At 38.6% G+C, this 22,165-nt stretch overlaps 1 protein-coding gene across 1 annotated transcript in view; it reads left to right on the forward strand.

The window, feature by feature from the left end:
• The window catches only part of ARHGEF38 (Rho guanine nucleotide exchange factor 38), a 98,606-nt gene that overhangs the window by 38,577 nt on the left and 37,864 nt on the right, over positions 1-22,165 (forward strand). The window contains exons 3-4 of the mRNA XM_040966852.1: positions 6,133-6,256; positions 20,947-21,094. Of these exons, the coding sequence (XP_040822786.1) occupies positions 6,133-6,256; positions 20,947-21,094 (272 nt within the window). The remainder of the gene's footprint in view (positions 1-6,132; positions 6,257-20,946; positions 21,095-22,165) is intronic.

Below are 22,165 nucleotides of genomic sequence, written 5' to 3' on the forward strand. Positions count from 1 at the left end.
CTTTGGTTCATAACAGTAATTCCTAAAAGTATTTATCACCTGAGCTTTTCATATAAATTCAAATAGGAAAGAGTGACAAACATCCAGTTACTACTTTCCTAAATGTTTCTGTGTTTGGGAAGCTAGATCAAGTTAGAAAGAAACTTTTGGTGCAAGATCTACCTTTCATACAAGGCCATCAGCATGGGCACTTACTCTCCAACTAGCAGTTCAAAACCTTGAGATGAGCATCTTCACTCAGGCACGTCTCTGCTTTTACCACAGTCTCTGTTTTAATTTTCTTTACATCTGTTGGTTCAGCCCTTCTCCTTGCCCATGTTGAGGTGTCCATTCCAGAAGCACCCACCCTTCTTTCTGTAAAAAGACTGACTCTGCACTAATTCATAAGTCTGTCCACATAAATGTCTTCTGGGCTAAGATGTTTTTGGGAAAGCAGATAGCCTAATCATTTTGGTTGCAAGATTAGTTAATGATGCTAACTGTGATGTTGATTCAACTTGTAGTTTGATTCAGTTACCCAGTTTAGAATCCAGTTTCATAGTGAGGATATTTCACACATACAAATCAACAGTTTAGGGAAACCTGATGAAATAATGGCCAGTTTACTCTGGAAAGCTTTGTAGTCTCAAAGCCAACTGTCTGAGTAACTGGCGTTGTAATTAGGCAATTAGCCTAGCCCAGCAGTTGCTAGGGCTTCTTGCCAACATCCTCTTTCCTCTTGCTGTAACTGCTATGTCACGAACATTCCCCCTCTCAGCTTTCTCACTAAAAATAAACCAAGACCTAGTTGTTCCTGCACAGTGTTCCCATTGTGTCTCTGTTTTTGTATATATCATAAGGTGATCAAATTCTGGAAATACATCCATATCCCAAACTAATATTGTATGTGGAGCTGCCTTATAGCATGGAGAGAAGGGATCACAACCCTGTTAGATCTCTTCAGATTGTGGCCATAGGGAACTGGCCTTAGTAATGACTTGAATCAGTGCAGAGTCCAGAAATAGACCTTTTTGGGTTTGTTTTTCCTTGTCATGCCACTGGTTGAAATACAACACCACAACATGCTCTTGCTTCACCCAAAAGCTGTGCTTTTGTTGTTGCTTTTCTGTTTGTTTGTTTGTTTGTTTTCTTCAAAAGATATATCTGTTTATTTATTTGAAAGGAAGTTATATATATATATATATATAGAGAGAGAGAGAGAGAGAGAGAGAGAGAGATCTTTCATTTGCTGGTTCACTGTAGAAAGGCAGCAGTGGCCAGCCTGGGCCAGGTAGGAGCCAGGGTCCAGAACCTTTATCTGGTTCTCCCACATGGGTTGCAGGGGCCTTAATACTTTAGCTATGTTTCACTTTTCACAAGCCATTAGCAGGGAGCTGGATCAGAAGTGGATGCTGGGATGCAAACCAGCATCCCTCTGTGAAGCCAGCAACACAGTGGCTTTACCTGCTAACACTGTAACACTGGCCCCCACTCTCATTCCTGATGACTTGTAGAGCCCTCTGAGTGCTTTGAAGAAAGGGAAGAAACGGACCTGCTTTGAAACTGGGGTTTATGCTTAAATACCAAATGGAAACTGTGACGTATTTCCTGGAAATAGCTTTTAGAGGAACACTTGGTTGGTGGTCATCATCATGGCCGTCAAACACCAAGCCATTGATTTTCTGCCTTCTTCTGTGATTGTTGTGTATGTGCCATGGACAGGCATCCGGAAATTTCAAGTTGTGGGATTTGAGTCATCAAATTAAGAGAGTAGAAATCTCTTTCAGTTTAAGGCCAGGATAGTTATGTCCAATTGGGGAATTTAAAGTCAGTAGTGGTTAGAAGAAAAATACTGTTTATAATTTGCCAGCACTTGTTAAAATTTTAAACATATTATTCATTTTTACTCTGAAATTATAGAAGTTTTCATGAAGAAACAATCATGAATCGGAATGGAGATTTAGCCAGCAGAGTTATTGCTACAGTGCAAAGCACGAGCTCCCTGAATGTCAGATATTTTATAACTGCTTAAGGTGGCTGAAGTATTTCCACATAATGTTGGCAGTAGAAATGGTGCAACTGAAGAAAAGCAATGACAGAAAAAGATGCTAACATTACCATGTTTTGTTTTGTTTTGTTTTTAATTAAATGGGCATTGCAGTGTAGCAGATGAAGCTATTGCTTGGGATACTTATATTACAGAGTGCTTGGGTTCCAGTTGCACTTCCATTCCTGATCCCAGTTTCCTGCTAAGGAGCACCTCAGATCAACTACTTGGGTCCCTGGCACCCGTGTGTGATCCCAGTTGAGTTCTTGCCTTGTCTTCCTGGCCAGGGCCAACCGTTTGGGAAATGAACAGGTCAGCCACAACCAATACGTGTCTCTGATTTATTTCGTTTTTTAAATTGGCTCCTCTACTCCTTTTTGACATCTACTTCTGCATTTGTTTGTAGACTGAGTTTTTCATGACAAACATCAAGGTCAGGTTATGTTCCCAGAGATTGGCTTTCAGCTGAATTGCCTTCCTGCTTCTAAAATAAAAATAGCAAATAAGCATTTTTTTCAAAGGTTTATTTTATTTTGATTGGAAAGTCAGATATACAGAGAGGAAGATCTTCCATCCGATGATTTACTCCCCAAGTGATCGCAACGGCTAGAACTGTGCTGATTCCAGGAGCAATTCCTCCAGGTCTCCCACGTGGGTGCAGAGTCCCAAGGCTTTGGGCCATCCTTGACTACTTTCCCAGGTCACAAGCAAGCGCTGGATGGTAACTGGAGCTTCTGGGATTAGAACCGGCGCCCATATGGGATCCCAGGGCATGTTGAAGAAGAAGACTTTAGCTGCTAGGCCACGCCGCTGGGCCCGCAAATGAGCATTTTCCAAGTGCAAAGTTAGAGGGAGCCTTGGCCTCTGCCAGAAAATTTGCTGGATATATACCGATGACCAAGACAAACACAATTGTTAGTGCTTGTAGACAAAATTAAATAGGAGGTTATAAAATATCTAACTGAAATATTTTGAATAACCAAATTAGGCTTCAACTGTTTTTCTTCTTCATACTAGTTTGAATCTTTGCAGATCTGCTATTAACAGCCAGGAACAATGATTACAAATTTATTTTAGAGTCCCCCGAAATGGATCGAATGAATTACAGAGATCCAATAGAGTTAAAATTGTCAACTTTGAGCTGGGAATGCACCTACCCAGCACTGTAGTGGACATATTGGGCATTCAGATTATAGCCAGATATCCCAGAGGAAGACACAGCTTCAACATAGATACATTGCTGACAGTATGGATGCTGTATAATTATGAATTATATAGTAAATATGTAAATATAACATTCGCGATATCCAATATTACATCCCTTATATATACATATACATGTGTGTATATTTACATAGTTACATTTGTTTTATATCTATCTATATATATACATATATATATATATAGAGAGAGAGAGAGAGAGGCTTCAATATTAGGATGTTGGAGGAAAAGACCAGTTCTAGTACAGAGACAGAAAATACCTCTTTTAAGGATGTATAAATTGGGTTAAAATTAAAAGTATATTTGCCCCTTTGAATTATAAAACATAAATACAATCAAAACTAATTTCAATAAAAGATAACTTTTAACTTATATAATAAGGATATATTGTCTTGGCGTACCTAATTTCATCTGATCTTGAAAGCTAAGCAGGGTCGGGCCTGGTTAGTATTTGAATGGGAAAACAGTGTATACTTAGCACTAAATCTTTTTTCAAAGTGAATGTTAATCTATTTAAAATACAATTTAACTTAGGCTCTTAAAGCCTATTTCTAGGAAATTACATATACTTGTGTGTCTACGGATACACACACATGCATAGTTGCTTATGCTTCCTTGAATTTATATCAGTAATCATAAAATCAACTATCAATTTTAAAAGCCTGCTTGGGTCAGGCATTTGCTCCTTGGCATAGCAATGAGTGGATGTGAATTGTTTTCCTGATCCACAGAACCCCCATGGGGCTGCAGTTGCACATTTGAATCCAAGCCAATTGATGTTCTAATCCTTTCTGTCCTTCAGGATGAAATGGAACTAAATCTTTTTTTTTTAATTTAGTATTTTTAGCATTGAGCAAAGATTATAGATAGGATGCAGAATTACATCCTTGCTAAAAGGATTTGTCATCTTAATTAGATATGCAGGTACTATCCATGGGAGATGGATGATGTAAGCAGTAATATGGTAAAAAACTCAGGAATAAGTCAAAAAATCTAAACAGAGATAGCAAAGTACTTCTAGTATTAGTATTTGCCAATAAAGGACTAAAGCATGGTAGTAAATAGTCAATTTCTACTTCTAGCTCGCTCCTGAGTTTTTTACATCTAAGGTTGGTCATAGCTCCTCTCTTTGTTTGATATTAATTTCTTTGTCTTCAACCTGGCTCATATTTCTCAGAGAAGTTGACAGTGACAGTTGAAGTAATAAATATGAAAAACTTCTATTTCCTTAGAAGAAAATGTCGAACCAAGAATAATAAAGGGTGTGCTATGTACATTGCATCTGATCTTTTAACTCATGCAGCAAGTAAATTAGGGGATGAAACTTCACACTTTGGAACAATTCACCTCAAAAAATGATTGGACTGTAGGCCAGTAGGCGTCACAGTGCAATAAGCCACCACCTCGGACCAGAGCAACCTGTTCCCAGTCCTGGCTGCTGCCCTTCCGATCTAACTCCCTGATAGCGCACCAGGAAAGCAGGGAAAGATGGGTCACATTCTTGGGCTCCTATCACACATGGGAGATAGAAAGAGTGCCAAGCTCGTGGTTTCAGCATAGCATAGCCCTACCTAAAAATTGGCTTGGTAAAAAATCAGTATATTAAAACACTACCTATGATCATATGGATTTGATTATAAATGATGCTGGAAATTATCCTAAAGACAAGCCAGAAAAAGTGAAAATTTTCCTAAGATAGTTGAAAAAAATGACAAGTAAGACCAGTTGTGAAAGAAATGACTGACATAGCAACCCACCTTTTTAAATCGTATAATATGAAGTCAAGCCTCCACATTCAAGGATAAAATATCCTTAGCAAAATTTTTGTGTCTATTAAATAGACCAACAGATGGACCATACCTAAATGCATGCACGCAAAACTGAGTTGGCTGCTTTCATTCTCCTCTGCAAATACACCTAATACACTTAAAACTTCCATGGTTTGTTTTTTGGCTACTTAACTGTTATGAATGTGCAAGCGGTATAAAGATTATGTTGTAAATAAATGGCACCTGCTCACATTGCCTCCCATATCTCATTGCAGCCTTTACCACTGCGGATTTGCCCTTATTAGCATTGTTGGATTATGTAAAGAGATCTAACAGACTGAAGGGAAAATTTTTAAATAAGACCTTAATTCAGAGCACTTCTCACACTCTGTTCGGGTCGCTTGGAGAGTTGGCTCTGGTTCCAGTAACTTCCTATGCACTCAGAGTCTGGCTTTTGTTGTAATTCTTGGTACATAAGAGACACGCAATTTGTGATCAAATCAAAGCGAATGGATTAATAAATTATTAAAAGTACCATTTATGGAATCTAAGAATGATCACATCGGTTTTTTAGACTATGACAAAATTACAAAAAAAAAGATAAATTGCTAATTAGGAGAATTCAAATGCTTTCACTCGTATTTCTTCCAAAGAAACAATGCAAGAACCAAGCCAGTATGGCATGTTTAGTACATCGGCGGCTTAAAAGCAAATTTGGAAATAGTCCTTTGCCTAGGCTGAGTGATGGCTTTATACAGCTGTATATGCTGTGAAATATCCCATCATACACTCTAGCACCTATCTTCATAAAGGCAACTAATAAAAAATAATTAGGCTCACATTTTCTTCCCACTCTGCTTCTTCTAGAAATAGGTAGACATACACTCAGCTGAAAACGTATTCTAAATAAAGAAAAAGACAGGTCATTATCGCCATCCCAATTTCCCTGATGAAAAGCAATGCATGTATGCTAGCAATTCTATGTGAGAATGCTTGTGGAAATGGTTGCTGGAGAGGGAACGGGCCAGCCTGGCAAGTGCTGACCATTGTGCAGGAGCAGACAGCGCGAAGACAGAGCTCGTCTGCTGACCGGCTGTGCTCTTCTTGTCTCCTCAGATTGACAGGCTGGATGTGGACAGCTTGTTTAGCAACATCGAGTCTGTGCATCAGGTATCAGCCACGCTGCTGTCTTTGCTGGAAGAGGCTACAACAGACGTGGAACCAGCCGTGCAAGTGATCGGTATGTTTGTTCTCTTCTCAAGTTCTACTGTAGAGCAGGAGATAAGATTTTTATTGTCTCCCAGTGCTTTGATTTTTTTTTTTTACTCAACAGGCTTCCCAGGAGATGCATAAATGCTAAACTCATCATCAGCTCATTGTAATTATGCAAACTGTTGCTATTTTCAAATGGGTTTATATCTATTTGCCAACACCTCTGGAGCGCCACGCACACCATTTGTTTTTTGTTTTGTGATCTTCAATCCCTTTGCCTTCCAGATGTCCTTTTGTTTTGCTTTATGGCTTACTTGATTTTCAAATTATTGAAGTATTTTAATAGTTTTACTTGCAATATTTTTGAGAACTTCTACCCATGAAGCAACTGATTTTCAGAATATAAAGTTTACATTAGTTTATGTGATTTATATAAAATTCAATCAAATTTATTTTCCCTTGCTTTTACTTTTTCTCTGTTATTTCCTTTCTAAATAGGGTTTACTATCAGTCATAGTTGTATTTGTTCACCTACTCTAGTAAGACTTTTTTAAAGATCTTTTTTTTTTTATTGGAAAGTCAGAGATACAGAAAGGAGAGACAGAAAGGAAGATCTTCCCTCCAATGATTAACTCCCGAAGTGGTCGCGACAGCTGGAGCTGAGCCACTCCGAAGCCAGGACCCAGGAACTTCTTCCGGGTCTCCCACATGGGTACAGGATCCCAAGGCTTTGGGCCATCCTCAACTGCATTCCCAGGCCACAGGCAGGGAGCTGGATGGAAAGCAGAGCCGCTGAGATTAGAACAAGCACCCACATGGTCTGTGCAAGGCAAGGATCTTAGCTGCTAGGCTACCACACGAGGCCCAGATTTTCAAAACTTATTGGAATAGTGAGCGAAACTTCAATTCTGTTTCTTGGGAGTTTCAAAATACTCTTGAAGGCAGTTTCTACATCTAAGACATTACACATGTAGTGCCATGTGGGCTAATAGTTATTTTAAAATGTTTCTATTTCTCACATAGTATATAATATATAATCATTGTAAAAATTTTAAAACAAATTCCAGAAAACATAGAAAATCATAAATGTCCTCTTTTGCTCAATTCTATTTAGATACAGACAAAGGGATACAGATGTATATGTTTTTAAGTTATATCTGTCTTGTTACTGAAAATATGAATAATAAAATGGAACAAAGTTGATTTCCTATAGTATTTATTTGGGCTGATCTTATTAAATGTTTTAAATGATTACTTAACTATTTGTAATAATTTTACTGATAAAAGACTAGCTCATTTAAAAAGACTTTTTTTTTCCATTGGCAGGATTTAATTCAATCGCTCTTTATTATTAAACACTCCATGTAAATTGCACAAGTATTTTCTGAAATGATCACTTTAGTACAGATTCATTGGCTGCTTATCAATCCACTCAAGGAATAGTCATGAGGCAGCAGCATGCCAAAGGAAAAGGTGTTAAAAAGATGAAAAAGACCATTTTTGCCCTTTTTTTTTTAAGATGTATTTATTTTTATTGGAAAGTCAGATAAACAGAGAGGAAGAGAGACAGAAGGAAGATTTTTCCATCTGCTGATTCACTCCCTAAGCAGGGAGCTGGATGGGAAGTGGGGCCACAGGGATAAGAGCTGGTGCCCATATGGGATCCTGGCACGTTCAAGAAGACCTTAGCTCCTAGGCTACTGTGCCGGGCCCCATCTCTGTCCTAAAGCTTACAAACAGCTGCTTGAACTGGAGGTGTGATATATTTTCAAATGTTCACAGAAAGTGCAGACCTTGAAGAAACTATGTTTTTCAAATATTTTGTACCCAAATATGCTTAACCTTTTATTTGCATTTTTTCCATAAGCTTTTTGAAAGTATGAATGCACTTTCCGAGTAAATCTATCATAGTACAGAATCTTAAAAGACAGGAGGACGTTTCTGATGGAGAATCAAAGGATTTTTAATGAATGCCTCACGTGGGTTGATAGGTTCAGGTAGGATTTTAGCATGTAGGATCTGATTAGGGAAGCAACTCTACATGAAACAAAAATCCAGGGCCTGGTGTGGTAGCCTAGCGGCTAAAGTCCTTGCCTTGAATGCTCCAGGATCCCATATGGGCGTTGGTTCTAATCCCTGCAGCTCCACTTCCCATCCAGCTACCTGCTTGTGGCCTGGGAAAGCAGTCGAGGATGGCCTAAAATCTTGGTACCCTGCATCAGTGTGGGGGACTCAGAAGAGGCTCCGGGTTCCTGGTTTCAAATTGTTACAGCTCCAGCTGCTGTGACCACTTGGGGAGTGAATCATCAGATGGAAGATCTTTCTCTCTGTCTCTCCTCCTTTCTGTATATCTGACTTTACAATAAAAATAAATTAATCTTTTTAAAAAATCCTGAACAACAAATACCATGCAATGTCAAGTGCAAGATATGACTAGGAAATGATCAGTGACCAAGCTGGAATGAAGGATCCATGTAAAATAATTGGGAAATGAGAATAAAAATTTACGAGAGAAAAAAATTGTATTTAAAATGGAAATTTGGAATTACTGATCTAGTAGTAAAGGATTTTTCAACAGGTCTATGGTTGGCATAGAAAGAAAGTTATGGTTGGCATGAAGAGAATGGACAGGAGAACTTCAGTTCTGGACCAGAAAACAGGTTGTTACAAATAATATTGGTGTGTAGTCACAAGCATCCAGGCAAGTCAGATACAGTAAGAATAGAAAGTAGAGGCTATTACAAGAAAAATGGGGTGCAACGCATAAAAAGTGTTTAGAGGTTGTCAGGAGGTAAGGTCAAAGCCAGTTCTAGCTTTAAGGTGACCCTGTGTTTTGATTTACTTAACGGGGGTAGGGAACCTCTGTCCGGTGGGCCTAGGAAGGCCCCCAGTGTCCTTTGACCTGGACCTCCAAAGGCAACCACTATGGGACGAGAAAATCAATTAGGCTGTAAGTCAATTCCGTTTTTATATCACTTTAACTTAAAAATTAAGCATTGTGAATCCAATTAGACAGGCTAAAGTATAAGTTGATAATTTTGTGGAGCCACAAGTGTGTTAAGTATTTAAATACCCCATGGCAGAAAAAAAAAACCATTTTGCACTCCTGTTAAAACGTCACATTTTATTCTATTGTTAAAGAATTCATCCCTGTGTAGCATTTGATTTTTTCCTGTTATAGGAAGTATTGTTAATAGTCATTCCATCACAAGAGGTTTTGTGAGACCTCTGTCTGATACTCAAGCCTCTTTGTAAGAGCGTGTGCTTTCAATGGAGCTGTCACCATGATGCAGAGTGAACTCTGAAATATATTATGCCTCACCTTTCTTTTCTTGTCTCAAGAAAACTTAACATTTTCCTTTTGCTGGCCATATCTGCACCCCTGGCTGATGAAAGGATGAGCACCATAAGCTAGGAGCTACACGGTTCACTCTGTCTCATGGTAGCGGAAAGGGAAGTGGCGCTGCAGATCCTAGCACTCACTGAGTGTGGCAGCTCGTTGCGTCTTGGCCCTTGCTAGGAGTGTTCATGCCGTGACCTAGGTGAAGTGGGAGGCTGCCAGTCAGTGGGTTTGTGGGACGTGCTTGGAATTACAGATTAGATACAGGTGAAATATGTGCAGGAAAAAGGCTGAGGAGCCCAGCCACGGAGCATCTGGGTGCTCTTGTTATGATATGTTGATAATTTATTGTATAACACAAATCAACAACTACTTTGCTTATACTTATTTTATTTTGTAATAAACCAGTTCAGAAGCAAGAGCTTAATGTATTCATGTTTAGTCAAAATTAAAAATTGATTTTCTGCTTCTCAAGAAGTTGATGAACATATAACTTAAGCAATGCCCTCTACCATGTAGGCCTTTAATGCTATCACTGGCCATAAGCCATCCAGAAAACAGAAATATGTAGAAGTAGCTGCAGCTATGTCAAGAGCAAGTCGTTATTTTAAAAGACTGTGCCGAAAGTGAGGAATTAACACACAGCTGCTTAAGCTATATTTACATTTCACTCAATGCAGCAAAATCTTCATTAAGGTCAAATGACAGTTATCCTAAATCAATTTCACTCATCTGTATTTTTTTTTAAATCCCAAAGTTCCCCTAGACTTGCAAGCAATGGCTATCAATGAGCTATCATCATGGGCAGAAGTGTTTCTTAAATGACAGTTTTACGTTAGCATGAGCAGAAAAAAATAAAATAGCAACCAGCTAATTTCAATAATAGTGCAATTTTTAAAAAAATCCCCAAATCAAAGAAGAGCATTTGGAAGTTTATTTTGTAGAAGGTGAATTGTCTGATCTCATTGTAAATGCTTATATCATTAACTTACAAATGACACATTGTGACTGCAAATGGTAATATGAATACATACACTAGTTGAAAACAGCATCACAGTGAAACAATGATTTTTATCAAAAAAGTACACAAATGTGTACTTGGAATAATTGCACTGCTTATTTAATAAAACTGTGATCGTTTATTAAATGCAAAGTAGTTCAAGTTTCTATGTGGTTTTAAGTATACAAAATTATACCTAAAATATCTCATTTGGAGGTAAATATGATAAAGAATTCAGGAATAATCGTATGCATGACAACACACACACTTTGTATGCTACTAGTCTTTAAGCACTTTTAAAACTGCTTTGTTCTGTGAAACACCTTTTCATGAATCAGCCAAAGAATCTTGCACTAGCACTAGACTACTTTGCTAAATAAGACCTTTGAAATTGTTACATTTTTGTTCAGAATTAATTAGAAGTCCTTACTTACTTTTTATTGTTATTATTTTCCACAATACAGTTTGTAGGTATGGAGGTAATACTCTCCCCTTTAAGTATTCATATAGACTGGAATTCCCCCCCCGCCAACTCCCACCCCAGACACATTTTCCTCACATTGCTACAAAAGTATAGTCCTTCAATAAGGAGTCATAATTCCATCACTCTCTTATTTAAGTATACTCCAACATTGCTGGTACAGACAATGTCAGGCAGTCCAGCATCCCATTGTCTACGCATTTCCAGCAGTTTCATTGGGAATCCATCTTTCAACTGGAAGCAGGAATGCATGTTGCATTGTACCTCCACATCTGGATATGGTAGACCCCAGTACTCCATCACTATACATTTCCATAAGTGAGAAGCCATGAAACAAGCTCAACAACTGGTATGAGTTAGAACAACAGCTGCAACAACAAAAACAAATTACAGCACCATGAAAAAATGCACCACTGAGTAAACAACACATGGGTGACAGAAAGGAAACACAAAAGTCTCTTGGGGAAAATGATGCCACCATGTAATCCATGTTTTAAATATCTATTTATCTGAAAGGCAGAGTTACAGACAGAGAGGTAAACACACACACACACACACACACACACGAGAGAAAGAGAGATTCCCAAATGGCCATAAACACCAAAGATGCTCAAAGAGGAAGTCAGGAACCAGGAACTTCATCTGGGTTTCCCACGTCGGTGGCAAAGGCCCAAGCCTATTCTGCTGCTTTCCTACAAACATTTGCAGGAAGCTTGATCAAGGGTGGAGCAGCTGGTACTCAAAATTGCCTTCAGACGGGATGCTGGCATCACAAGCAAAGGCTTAACCTACTGTGCAACAGCACCAGCTCCAGTGTATTTTCTCAATTTGAAATATATAATTTACCAGTTTCAGCAGCAAAATAAATAATGCTGATAGTAGATTATAACAGAATTTAATAAATATCAATGAGTCCTTACTCATATAAATAGATGAGGTGAAAGAACAGGTTTTCATTATAGTTGTTGATGAGTAAGAACAGAGGAAAAGAGAATAGAAAATCATCATCAGGTTGTCACCACAACCAGAATTGTTGCAAACAAAATCCACTGGCCAATGTCACATTTAGTGAATGAAAATTACAAGAGAAATATACTTTTGAGAGTCTCAAATTTTCTTTCCAAGCTATTGTTATCATGATTATTTTAGCTGGGATTGGAAAAAGGTGTTACTTTTCTTTTCCTCATCAGCATTTCTTTTTTTTTAATCAACATAATAATTAGGCAAATTTATGGAGGTGGAGAGTGACTGTGATATTTTAACATAGGCAATAAGTACAACTATCAAATCAGGGTGTGAGCATTTCCATCTCCCTATCATTTCTTTAAGTTCAGAGTTTTCAATTCCTGTCTTCTAGTTCTTTGTAAAATACACAACAGGGTATTGTGAACTAGCCACTCTGTTGTCTTGTGGAGCCCTAGAATTGACTCCTAACTAACTGTATTTTTGAACCTGTTACGCCACCACTCTCTTTGTGCCCTCCCTCTTCAAGTACTATGAACCCCAGAGGGAAGGCTAATGATGAAAGAATGAGAATTCCCAGCAGAGACCACCTTTTCCAAGTCATTAAGGTTCAATAACACTACAGACACATCATGAACCTTGTGCACTGAATGGGACGCAGCATCATCTGTGTGGCACATTATCCCTCATCAGACACTGTTAGGCATCATTTGAGAAAGACATGAAGGGCACCGGACAGGGTAGCTGATCAATGTTCTTCTACGGTAAAAAGGATGTGAAAGTTAAGGAAAGTCTAAGGAACTGTACTGGACCACAAGAAACTAAAGAGTGAAATAAATGCAAGTGGGACTTTGAATGGATTCCGGAACAGTAAGAGAACATTAGTGTGGACATTCAGATAAGGTTAGTTATTGATACTGCATCAATATTAAGTTCCTTTGATAATTGTATTGTGATTATGTAATATACTAATAATGAAAAATCTGAGTGAGGAATATTTGAAAAATATTTGTACTTTTTGCAACATATCTATACATTTGTAATTAATTAAGGATAAAATATTAAGAACACAGTTTATAGGAAAAATTCAATAGAAGATATTCTTATTTCAAATTAGCAAATCCTTAATTACAACTTTAAGGAATGTTACAGGAAACTGAAAAATTAAAATACTACAGCATTATCTGTATAATATAAGCTAGAGTCTTCACTTTAATATCCTTACTCTTTGCATCTGGCCTTTTGCCTTGCTTTGACCAACAAAAGGAAAGTCTTTGACAATGTTATGACTGCTATTTCCTGCTCATGAAATAGGCTTGAAATTATCCAGCCTTTCCAAGTAACATAGCCAAGCCTGTGAGCAAGCACGGCTCCTCCTGCCCCAGCAGGCTCAGCAACTGACTGCACACGTGTGAGTCAAGCACAGTGACACCACATGGGAGACCAGCTGCCTCAGCAGAACCTTTCCCTTATAAGCAAATGAACAGTCATTGTTGGAAGCCTCTATCCTTTGGAGATTATTTTTTTTTACTCACTACAGTAGCGGCTGATGAATACAAACTCATAGACGATGAGGAAAACTTGATTTGGAAGGTAACATTTGAGCTTGGATTTGAGAGACTCAGAAAGGTGAAGGTTGAACCAATGGGTTTTCCAAATGAGAAGCAGATCAAGGTGTCAAGACAGGAGAGTATGGGAATTCAATGATAGTCACAGCTCAGTGTGGCTGGTTCAGATGCCTGTTAGGGGCCTTCCAATCACCTGTGTAGGTGTGCACAGCAGCACAGAGTTCCATAAAAACTTTCACCATAGCATTTAAGTCTCACAAGATAAACTGGTTTTGGTAAGATGTTTCTTTCTTTCTTTTTAATTTATTTTATGATACAGTTCCATAGGCTCAGGGATTTTCTTCCTCTCCTCCTCCCCAGCTCTCCTCACCCCACTGATTTCCCCTATATTATTACAGTGGTATAATCCTTCAAAAACAACCATAAGTCCATCATTCTGCTGGTTAAGTATATCCAGATATTGTAGGTATAGACAATGGCAGAAAGTCCAGCATCCTATTGTGAAGATATATTTAATAGTTTCATTGGGATGTTTTCAGTATCATGTGTTACAAAATGAAAAGTACAGGTGTCCCATTTCTTTGTCCTTAGAAGGCACAAATGAGTTTACGATTCACAGCTCTACTAGAGCACTGTCTAAGGGGAAAATTTTCCTATACCAAGATAATCCAGGAGGAGAATTTTGCTCAGCAACAGCCTTGGAGTTTGGATGAGGGTCAAGTTTAAACACAGAGACAAATACTTGCAGATGTAAAAAAACTCTGCTAAAAATATCTGGACTACCATGCCATGGTAGATGGTAGATTTTCAAATCTTAACTTAAGCAAATTGTCTAGATAAGAAATTCGTTTTAAACTGTCAGAGAAAAGATTAAGATGTGTCTCTTGTTTCTGCTTAAATTGAACTTTATTCTGTAACATAAAATATTGAGCAAGAATGAAATAAATAGGATGATAGCATACAACTTAACAACAAGTGAGTTTTAATAAGTTGATTGGGTGACATACTGGATTATCCTGTCACTATGTGTGTGATTTAGGAAATTACAAAATTTCACTGAATTTTTATTTTATTATTTTCATTTTGATTTTATCATCTAAAGGTATAGGCAATAATACTTACCCTGCATGGTTACTAATAAAATCAAATAATGTGTGATAGTATAATTCCTATTCTTAATAAATAATCAATACGTGGTATTACTAAATTGTGATTTTCTTAAGAAGGTTAAATTTGCCCATATTGGATACGTTTGGAGATCCTGATCATGTTTCCATCAACTCAGATTTGCTATGTGTAAGTGTGGTTTCCAGGTATTCCCAGTATCAGTGCCTCTTCAGGGTTCAATCTTTTAATATGGGGACCCATTTTCTTCTATGAAGGCAGATTTAATTTCTCCAGATCCATTTCTGCATTTGGTAAAGTGAAAAACAATTGAAAAAGGTGGTGCCCCAAAATGGCTCTCAATGGACTATGCTTCTTAGCAATATAGTTTGTTATTATTTTCCAAAATACTCCTGATACCAGAAGAAAAATATCATGAAGCTAAGATTTGAAGCTATAGTCACAGGCATGAAATAACTTTGAATTCTCATTTTATCTGAACAATTCACCAAGTTTTCTAGTATATTCTTCTTCATATGAGTATGAAAAAAACCTTTTTTCTCCAGGTAACTTAATAAAATTATTACGCAAAGGATACTCTTATTTTTATCTCATCACTGCATATCCTACTTGCAACCTGTATTTGGTTTGGAGTCTTAACTTGAGCTGGGCTTTTTGGGTGTCCTCTGCCGTTTTATTCCCAGGTTAGGTAGGAACTATGTGAAAAGGGGCAAAGGAGAATGGCTTTTCAAGTGGTACTGACTCTTCCAAATACATCTTTCTCACTGTGTCTCCTTACTTATTCTCCCATGGAGAAGAAAATGAAGAACAGGAGAAAGAATATGAATAATCTGGTGCTTTGGCAGCTTCCGTGACTGCTTTGTTTAGCCCTGGCAGCCAGTTCCCAGCCAGGCAAGAAAAGCAGACTGCACGAGGTATTCTTCGGGACCTGGATACCATCTGACTACAAAGCACTTCCATGTGGGGGAAGCACCCCAGAGTCCTTTCTCTTCAATACAAGTGTCACTCCAGGAAATGGTGCCCTTTGGCCTTTCTCAGGGCATCCTTCCTTTTAATCTTCTCTGTAGAGGGATGCCATTTCTCTCCACCATCCTTAGAATCACATTGCCCCCTTTTTTTCTGTTTTGAATATTCTATGAGCAAATTTCACTTAGAACTACAGTTGGCTTTATTCTGAGTTGTGTCTCAAAGTGAAATTTCTACTTGATATTTTCATTTGCTGTTAACATCTTAGGTGGTTTGTGTTTGATACTGTTGTGTGTTGTTGATCATTGTTAGCCGAAAGAGTATCAAGGGTGAGAATTTAGCTTAGCAGTTAAGAAACCAATGAAAATGTTCAGATCCCATGCTGGAGTACCTGGGTTTGATTCTGGCTCTTGACCACAGTTTCCTGATAATATATACCCTGGAAGGGAGTGGAGATGGCTCAAGTGATTGGGTCCTTGTCACACAAGTTGGAGACCTGGATTTCAAGTCTAGGTCATGTGTTTTATCCTACCCCAGCTCTGGACATTGCAGGCATTTGAGGAGTGAACCAGGAGACGAGAGCTTTTTCTTTCCTGCCCTTCAGCATCCCACTCTTTGCCTCTCAAATAAAAGCAAGATCTGGACACTTTCATTTATACCTCATTTCTGGGTTTTAATTACATGACCACACTAATTAAAAAGGAGGCTACGCACTATAGCTTTGTTTAAGGTAGGTAAAAAATTCTGTTACTTCAGAAGAACAAATGCTGCTCCTAGGGGACAATTAGTATGCTCTGTCACCCATAAACTTATTCAACCTCTGCAGTATTTCTCACATTGTGCTTGATTTTCTCAACACTGCTCTACTTTTCTCTCTTCCCACTGGCTCTGCCACCTTGAGCTTCTTTGCAGATGTGTCCTTCTGAACTCCCCCTCACGGTTTGCATTCACCAGCATTTGAGCTGCAAGACCTCCTCCCTTATAGGAAGACCACATCAAATTCGTGGCTTCTGCTTGCTTGGTTTTTAGATATGTGTATATTTCTCCCAGACACAGCTTTCCTCAATGCCAGACTCAAATATCCAGTTCTACGGGAGGGTTGTCCACTGAAATATACAGTAGGCAACTCAAACTCAGTACATCACATTAAACTCATCATCTTTCCCACATAAACTCTCTCCTTCTGTCATCATTGTTTACCTGCAGGATCACTTCACTTGGAATCCTGGCTTGTAAGCTGAGTTTTCCCTTTCATCTCTCACATATGTTCAAGAACCATCTTCTCCTCTTTGCCATCCTCCCTGATAGTGCTTTCATAGTTAGAGCATCTACTGAACATTTGTACATGCCAGCTACTACATTGCTGTAGGCACATTATATTATTTTAACTCATTTAATTTTCAAACAACTCTACTATTAGCATTATTCCCATTCTACTGATTGAAGAAATCCTAAAACAGAAGTCAATGAACTCTTCCAAGTGACATGCATCAGTTAAATGGCAGAACTAGAATTTGAACCCAGGCATTGGGCCAGACTGAAGCCAGAATCCAGGAACCCCACCCAAGTCTCCCACATGGGGTGAGAGTAACCTAACTACTTGACGCCCAGGGTGCACATCACCACGAAGGCAGACTCAGGAGTGCAGCCAAGATTTGAGTTCAGGCACTCTGACACACAGTACGGGCATCCCAAATGGAGTCTTAAGCCATGCACCCAGTGTCTGCCCCTCTTTTCTTGCTTTTGCTACTTCAAGGTAAGGCTATTATGTAATAGCTCAACCATATCCAAGTATGGGATACATACCCACCAGTGCTTTAAACAGCTTTATGATTGTACTTTTCACATTGTAGAGCAAACTAGAGTTTACACTTCTTTCTCCTTTGTTGGCCTAGACAAGTGCTTTGAGGGAAGTGTGGGTTCTTTGACACTCACCAAGTTACTTGGTCCATAGTGCTCACCCCCAAAATTGTCGAAGATAGCTCAACTAAAAAATGTAATTGCTTTATATGCTAGTTTCCTAAACAAAGCCCTGAATATAATTGACTTTTCCATGGTTACCTCACCTGCAAGGGAAATTCACTTGGAAGCAGATTCAGAATGACACAGAAACCATGTGGTTTGATATGGCAACTCAGTGGAATGGACATGAGGGTCTGGAAAGACAATGATTAACTTTCTTATCAGTAAGTAGAGGACTATGTAATATAGAATTAATAGTATCAGGATATTGAATATGTTTCATTTGCCTGAGTGCAGGGGTAGCTGTTATTAAATATAGCAACTAATGAAATGTAAAAGGGTGTGTGTTTCCTTTCTCCTTTGCACCGAAATAGCTTTTGGGGCAAGCCAATACAAACATTCATATAGAATTTTTAGAAAGAAGGACATGGTGCTTTTATTTATTTAATAGAAATCCAGTGCCTTTGTGTTACACAGTCAGAAGTGAAATTACCTTCACTGTTCAGTTTCTTATTGCTCCTAACCGTCCCTTTAAACCCACGGACACTGGGTAGAGCAGTTGTCCTTCCATAGGAAAGAAATGCAGCGGAGACGTGTTACCGTGGAAACAGAATCACTTTTGCTGAGAGACACCTCGCTTCGTCTGCACTATTATGAACCAGAATACATGGGGAGAACTGGAAAGGGAATCAAATATTCTTTCCTCCAGCATTGTATTTGGCCTTGGGCTGAATAAATGACTTTCAATTAGAGCACTTAAATATCTTTTAACTTTAATAATTACTATTCAAATCCCAACTGACTTTCACGTGGAAAAGAAGGAGAAAAATTCATTATGTCGTTAAGCACAGAGCCATAAATTCTCTCAAACTGAACAACATCTGTTACGAAAATAGAAGAGAATTTGCGATTAATGGTTTCACTGTATGTAGTGGCTTTGTTCTTTTTGTTTTTTGACTTTGTGATTTGATCATGTTGTGCATTCTTGGAGTGTCTACTGTTTTTTTTCTCTGTTTGTGGCATCTTCGTGCTTTATGCACATTTATAGCTCCTTGCATGAGGCAGTGTGCATTCAGATCCGTGTGCTCGACTTGCTGCTGAGCCTTCTACCCAGCCTGTCACTCACACCCACTTCCGGTCCTTGATTTCCCTGCCCCCTAGCAGAAGCCCACTCTCGGGCTAATTCCCAATTCTAAACTTAGTTGCTGGCCTGTTTCCTTTCCTAACTGCTCTATTTCTTATTGTTTGTACTGTTGTCTTGAAAAGAAAATCTGTAATATCCATAAGGATCAACTCCGTAAAATCCCAGAAGCATCCAAAGATGTTTGTTGTTTCCTTGTGAGATCCTAAAACAAGCAAAACCTTAAAACATGCACGTACACTCCCATTCACACACTACTTCACATTGTCTTGGAATCTGACTGTAATCACAGGACAATCCTCTATAGAGAAGAGAGATAACGTTTATTGATCAGATATAAATTAGAAAAGGACTTAGTGCTTTCAACAGGATTAGTCTTTTGGTTCTAGAGACAGTAAAGAAGGCTTAAGAGATGACTGATTTTACTGAGCAACTTAGTGCTGGCTATTTTATAGCCATCATCTAACTTAGTTCTCGAGTCAGTCTCAATGGTTATCTTGTTTCTGTTTTACAAAGGAATGAAGGTTCCAAGACACAATTTTCTTTTGCAAAGTAATTTCAAAGTCACCACACACACTCTAACTGGTTGCTGATTCTTTTGAACTGTATCAACTGGTAAAGCCCTCTGTTGAGTGGGGAGTTAAAACCCATGGGGGAAAAATGGTAAAAAAATATGACCTTCAGTGCTGGCTTTGGCATAGGACTATGAGAAAGACATTTCTTTCTTTCAAAACCGGATTTGTTCCTTCTCAAATAATATGATTGAATGACTTCTTATCTCTTCATATACATAGTGAGTTAAACAATTAATACAAGCAAACCATGTTGATAACAGTAAGAATACTATTTCTGTAAGAAGAATGAATTATCGTGTTACTATAGTAGGTCCATAGCACTGTGGATCAACGGAACTATCCCAATCAATTCAGTCTTTAAATCATTGTGAAGCTCAGACTTGCAAGGGTTTTATGAGCACATTCAATCACATTCTCCTTCTGCAAGTCTCAAATCATCTCATATGGAACTGGACTGGGTAGAGCTTTATTTCAAAAATCATGGTTACAGAAAGATAGAGGGAGAAAGAATGAGAAAGGGAGACTGAGAAAGAAAGGAAGAGATGTCTTGCATTTGCTGATTGACTCCCCAGATGGCTGCAATGGCCGTGGCTGGTCATTATCATGGAGCTGGATTGGAAGTGGAACAGCCACTATAGCATATGAGATGCCAGTGGTGTAGAAGCCAGACTACACCACAGTGCTGCCCTTGGCATTCATTTTAAACGATGCAATGGATGATAAAAATCAGACTTATCCAATGGCTACATGAGCAACCACATACAGACCCAATTTTATTATAATAAGGGCAAGTTTTCATTAATGACTGGGTACAATTAGCCCATGCTGCTCCAGGAAAACAGTCTTCCTAAAGTCTTTTTCATAAGACTACCTAATTAATATTTTACAAAATAATGACCTTTTTACTATCCCTCCTACAGAAATATTTTGCTAAACTTCACTGCTTGCTTTCCAGAAACCTTAGGCAATGTTTATGAAATAAATGTTGAAAAATAACTTATCTACCACCTAAAATGCCATACCTGTAGTTAATTAACCGACACTGAGCATTTACTATCTGCATAATGAACACTGAACTTTACGTACACCACCATCTTTAATTTTTATAGTGAATCTAAGAAAATAAATCCATTATTGCCATAATTTTATAAATTAGGAACCAGGTTCAAGGAGTTAGAACAACTTGCAGACATCTCAAAGCCAGCCACCTGTATAGCCTGATCACAACCCTCTTGGGTTCTTCCCAAACTGGTCAGCTCCTAACCACAAGCTCTTAAGCACAATCCCACAAACCTATTCTAGTTTGCAAGGTCATCTTTGAGAAAATCCCAGCTCTCTTTTGCTGCCTATCTGTGTTAAGTTCTTCATTCTTTGCTCTTAAAAAATGGAAGAGGAAGGAAGGGAGGGAGGGATAGGAAAAAGAACAAAGGAAGAGGAGAGGAAAGGAAAAAGAACACATTCAGTGACTTTGTCTCTCCTGAGAGCTGGGTGCAGCAGGGGTTCCATCCAACTCTTTACACTGGCCAGCCTTGCCGAATAACGTGGGCTTCCAGTTTGATCTGACTTAGTCATTTTACTTTTGTCTTGCCTTTCTCAGGAGAAGTATTCTTGCAGATGAAAGGACCACTGGAAGATATTTATAAAATCTACTGCTACCACCATGATGAAGCGCATAGTGTACTGGAATCCTACGAGAAGGAGGAGGAGCTGAAGCAGCACTTGAGCGAGTGCATCCAGTCTTTAAAGTAAGACCTTTGCGAATGATGAATCCCAGCTCATCGCCGTTGCCTCACAGGGAACATCTTAAATGGACGCAGATGAAAGGGCTCACATAAATACTCACTTTGGGTGACACTCACGGCGCACTCTGCTTTGCATTACCTTGATGAAAAGCTGACGTGCCAGAAGCCCTGGGGAACAATTCTTGCTTTTTTGTGTGAGGGTTGATTAATATAGCATGGAATAGAAATATGCAATAAAAAACCCTGAAAAGTGGAAAAAGCCCTCCCCCAAGATATTGTGATTTGTCTGCTCCGACAGTTTTAGGACAGGTGTGCTTGAAAACAGGTGACCCAATATGAAGCGTGGAGCGTAGGAGCACTTACGTTTGGTGGAATGTCCTGTGACCCCTGAATGACTTTCTCTGTCTCCAGATTTACTGTGCGATCGAAGCACAGATTGATGAAGACTAGTCAAGTACTGCTAGCATTAGTTTATTTTTCTTCCTCATCCCTAAGACACTGGTGGGCATTGTTATGTAATAGGTGGTTTTTTTTTTCCCAAGAAGAAATATCTATTCATTATTCTCCTTTTAAAGTGACAAATAGAAAGGAGCAGTGATAAGATTTTTTTAAAAAAAGGCCTTACTATTCCATTACCAACTAATAACTCATTTACATTCTCATCTAATCTTATTCGTATGCATAAACATAGGCACAGAATGGAGCTGTTTCTAGTCAGTGAAATTGAAATCTGTGAGTACAGTTTCCTGCCACAGGAAGCTTGAAGTCCAAATTACTATCCTACTTCACACATTATCCCATGGTTTTCTTAGAGGCTTTTACCTTTAGTCATTTTACTGTCAGATGACCTTTTAATTAGGGAAGTAATTAAACACCAAAGAGAGTGATTCTGTTCAAATCAGTGCTTACTGCTCTGGTCCTCTAGCGTGCATCGTTTGTACACTTTGGTAGGTGCAGGGGGGGACAGGACAGAAACGGGGGTTCTAATGTGGTACAAAAGGTTTTTAGTTACATTTAAGTGCAGTTAGGAGACTGTGGAGCAAGAGTTTTCTGGCTAGAACTGGATTTGAAAGT

This window comes from Ochotona curzoniae, unplaced genomic scaffold, assembly GCF_017591425.1.
Source record: "Ochotona curzoniae isolate NIBS_2020 unplaced genomic scaffold, NIBS_Ocur_1.0 scaffold_4506, whole genome shotgun sequence".
Taxonomy (NCBI): Eukaryota; Metazoa; Chordata; class Mammalia; order Lagomorpha; family Ochotonidae; genus Ochotona; species Ochotona curzoniae.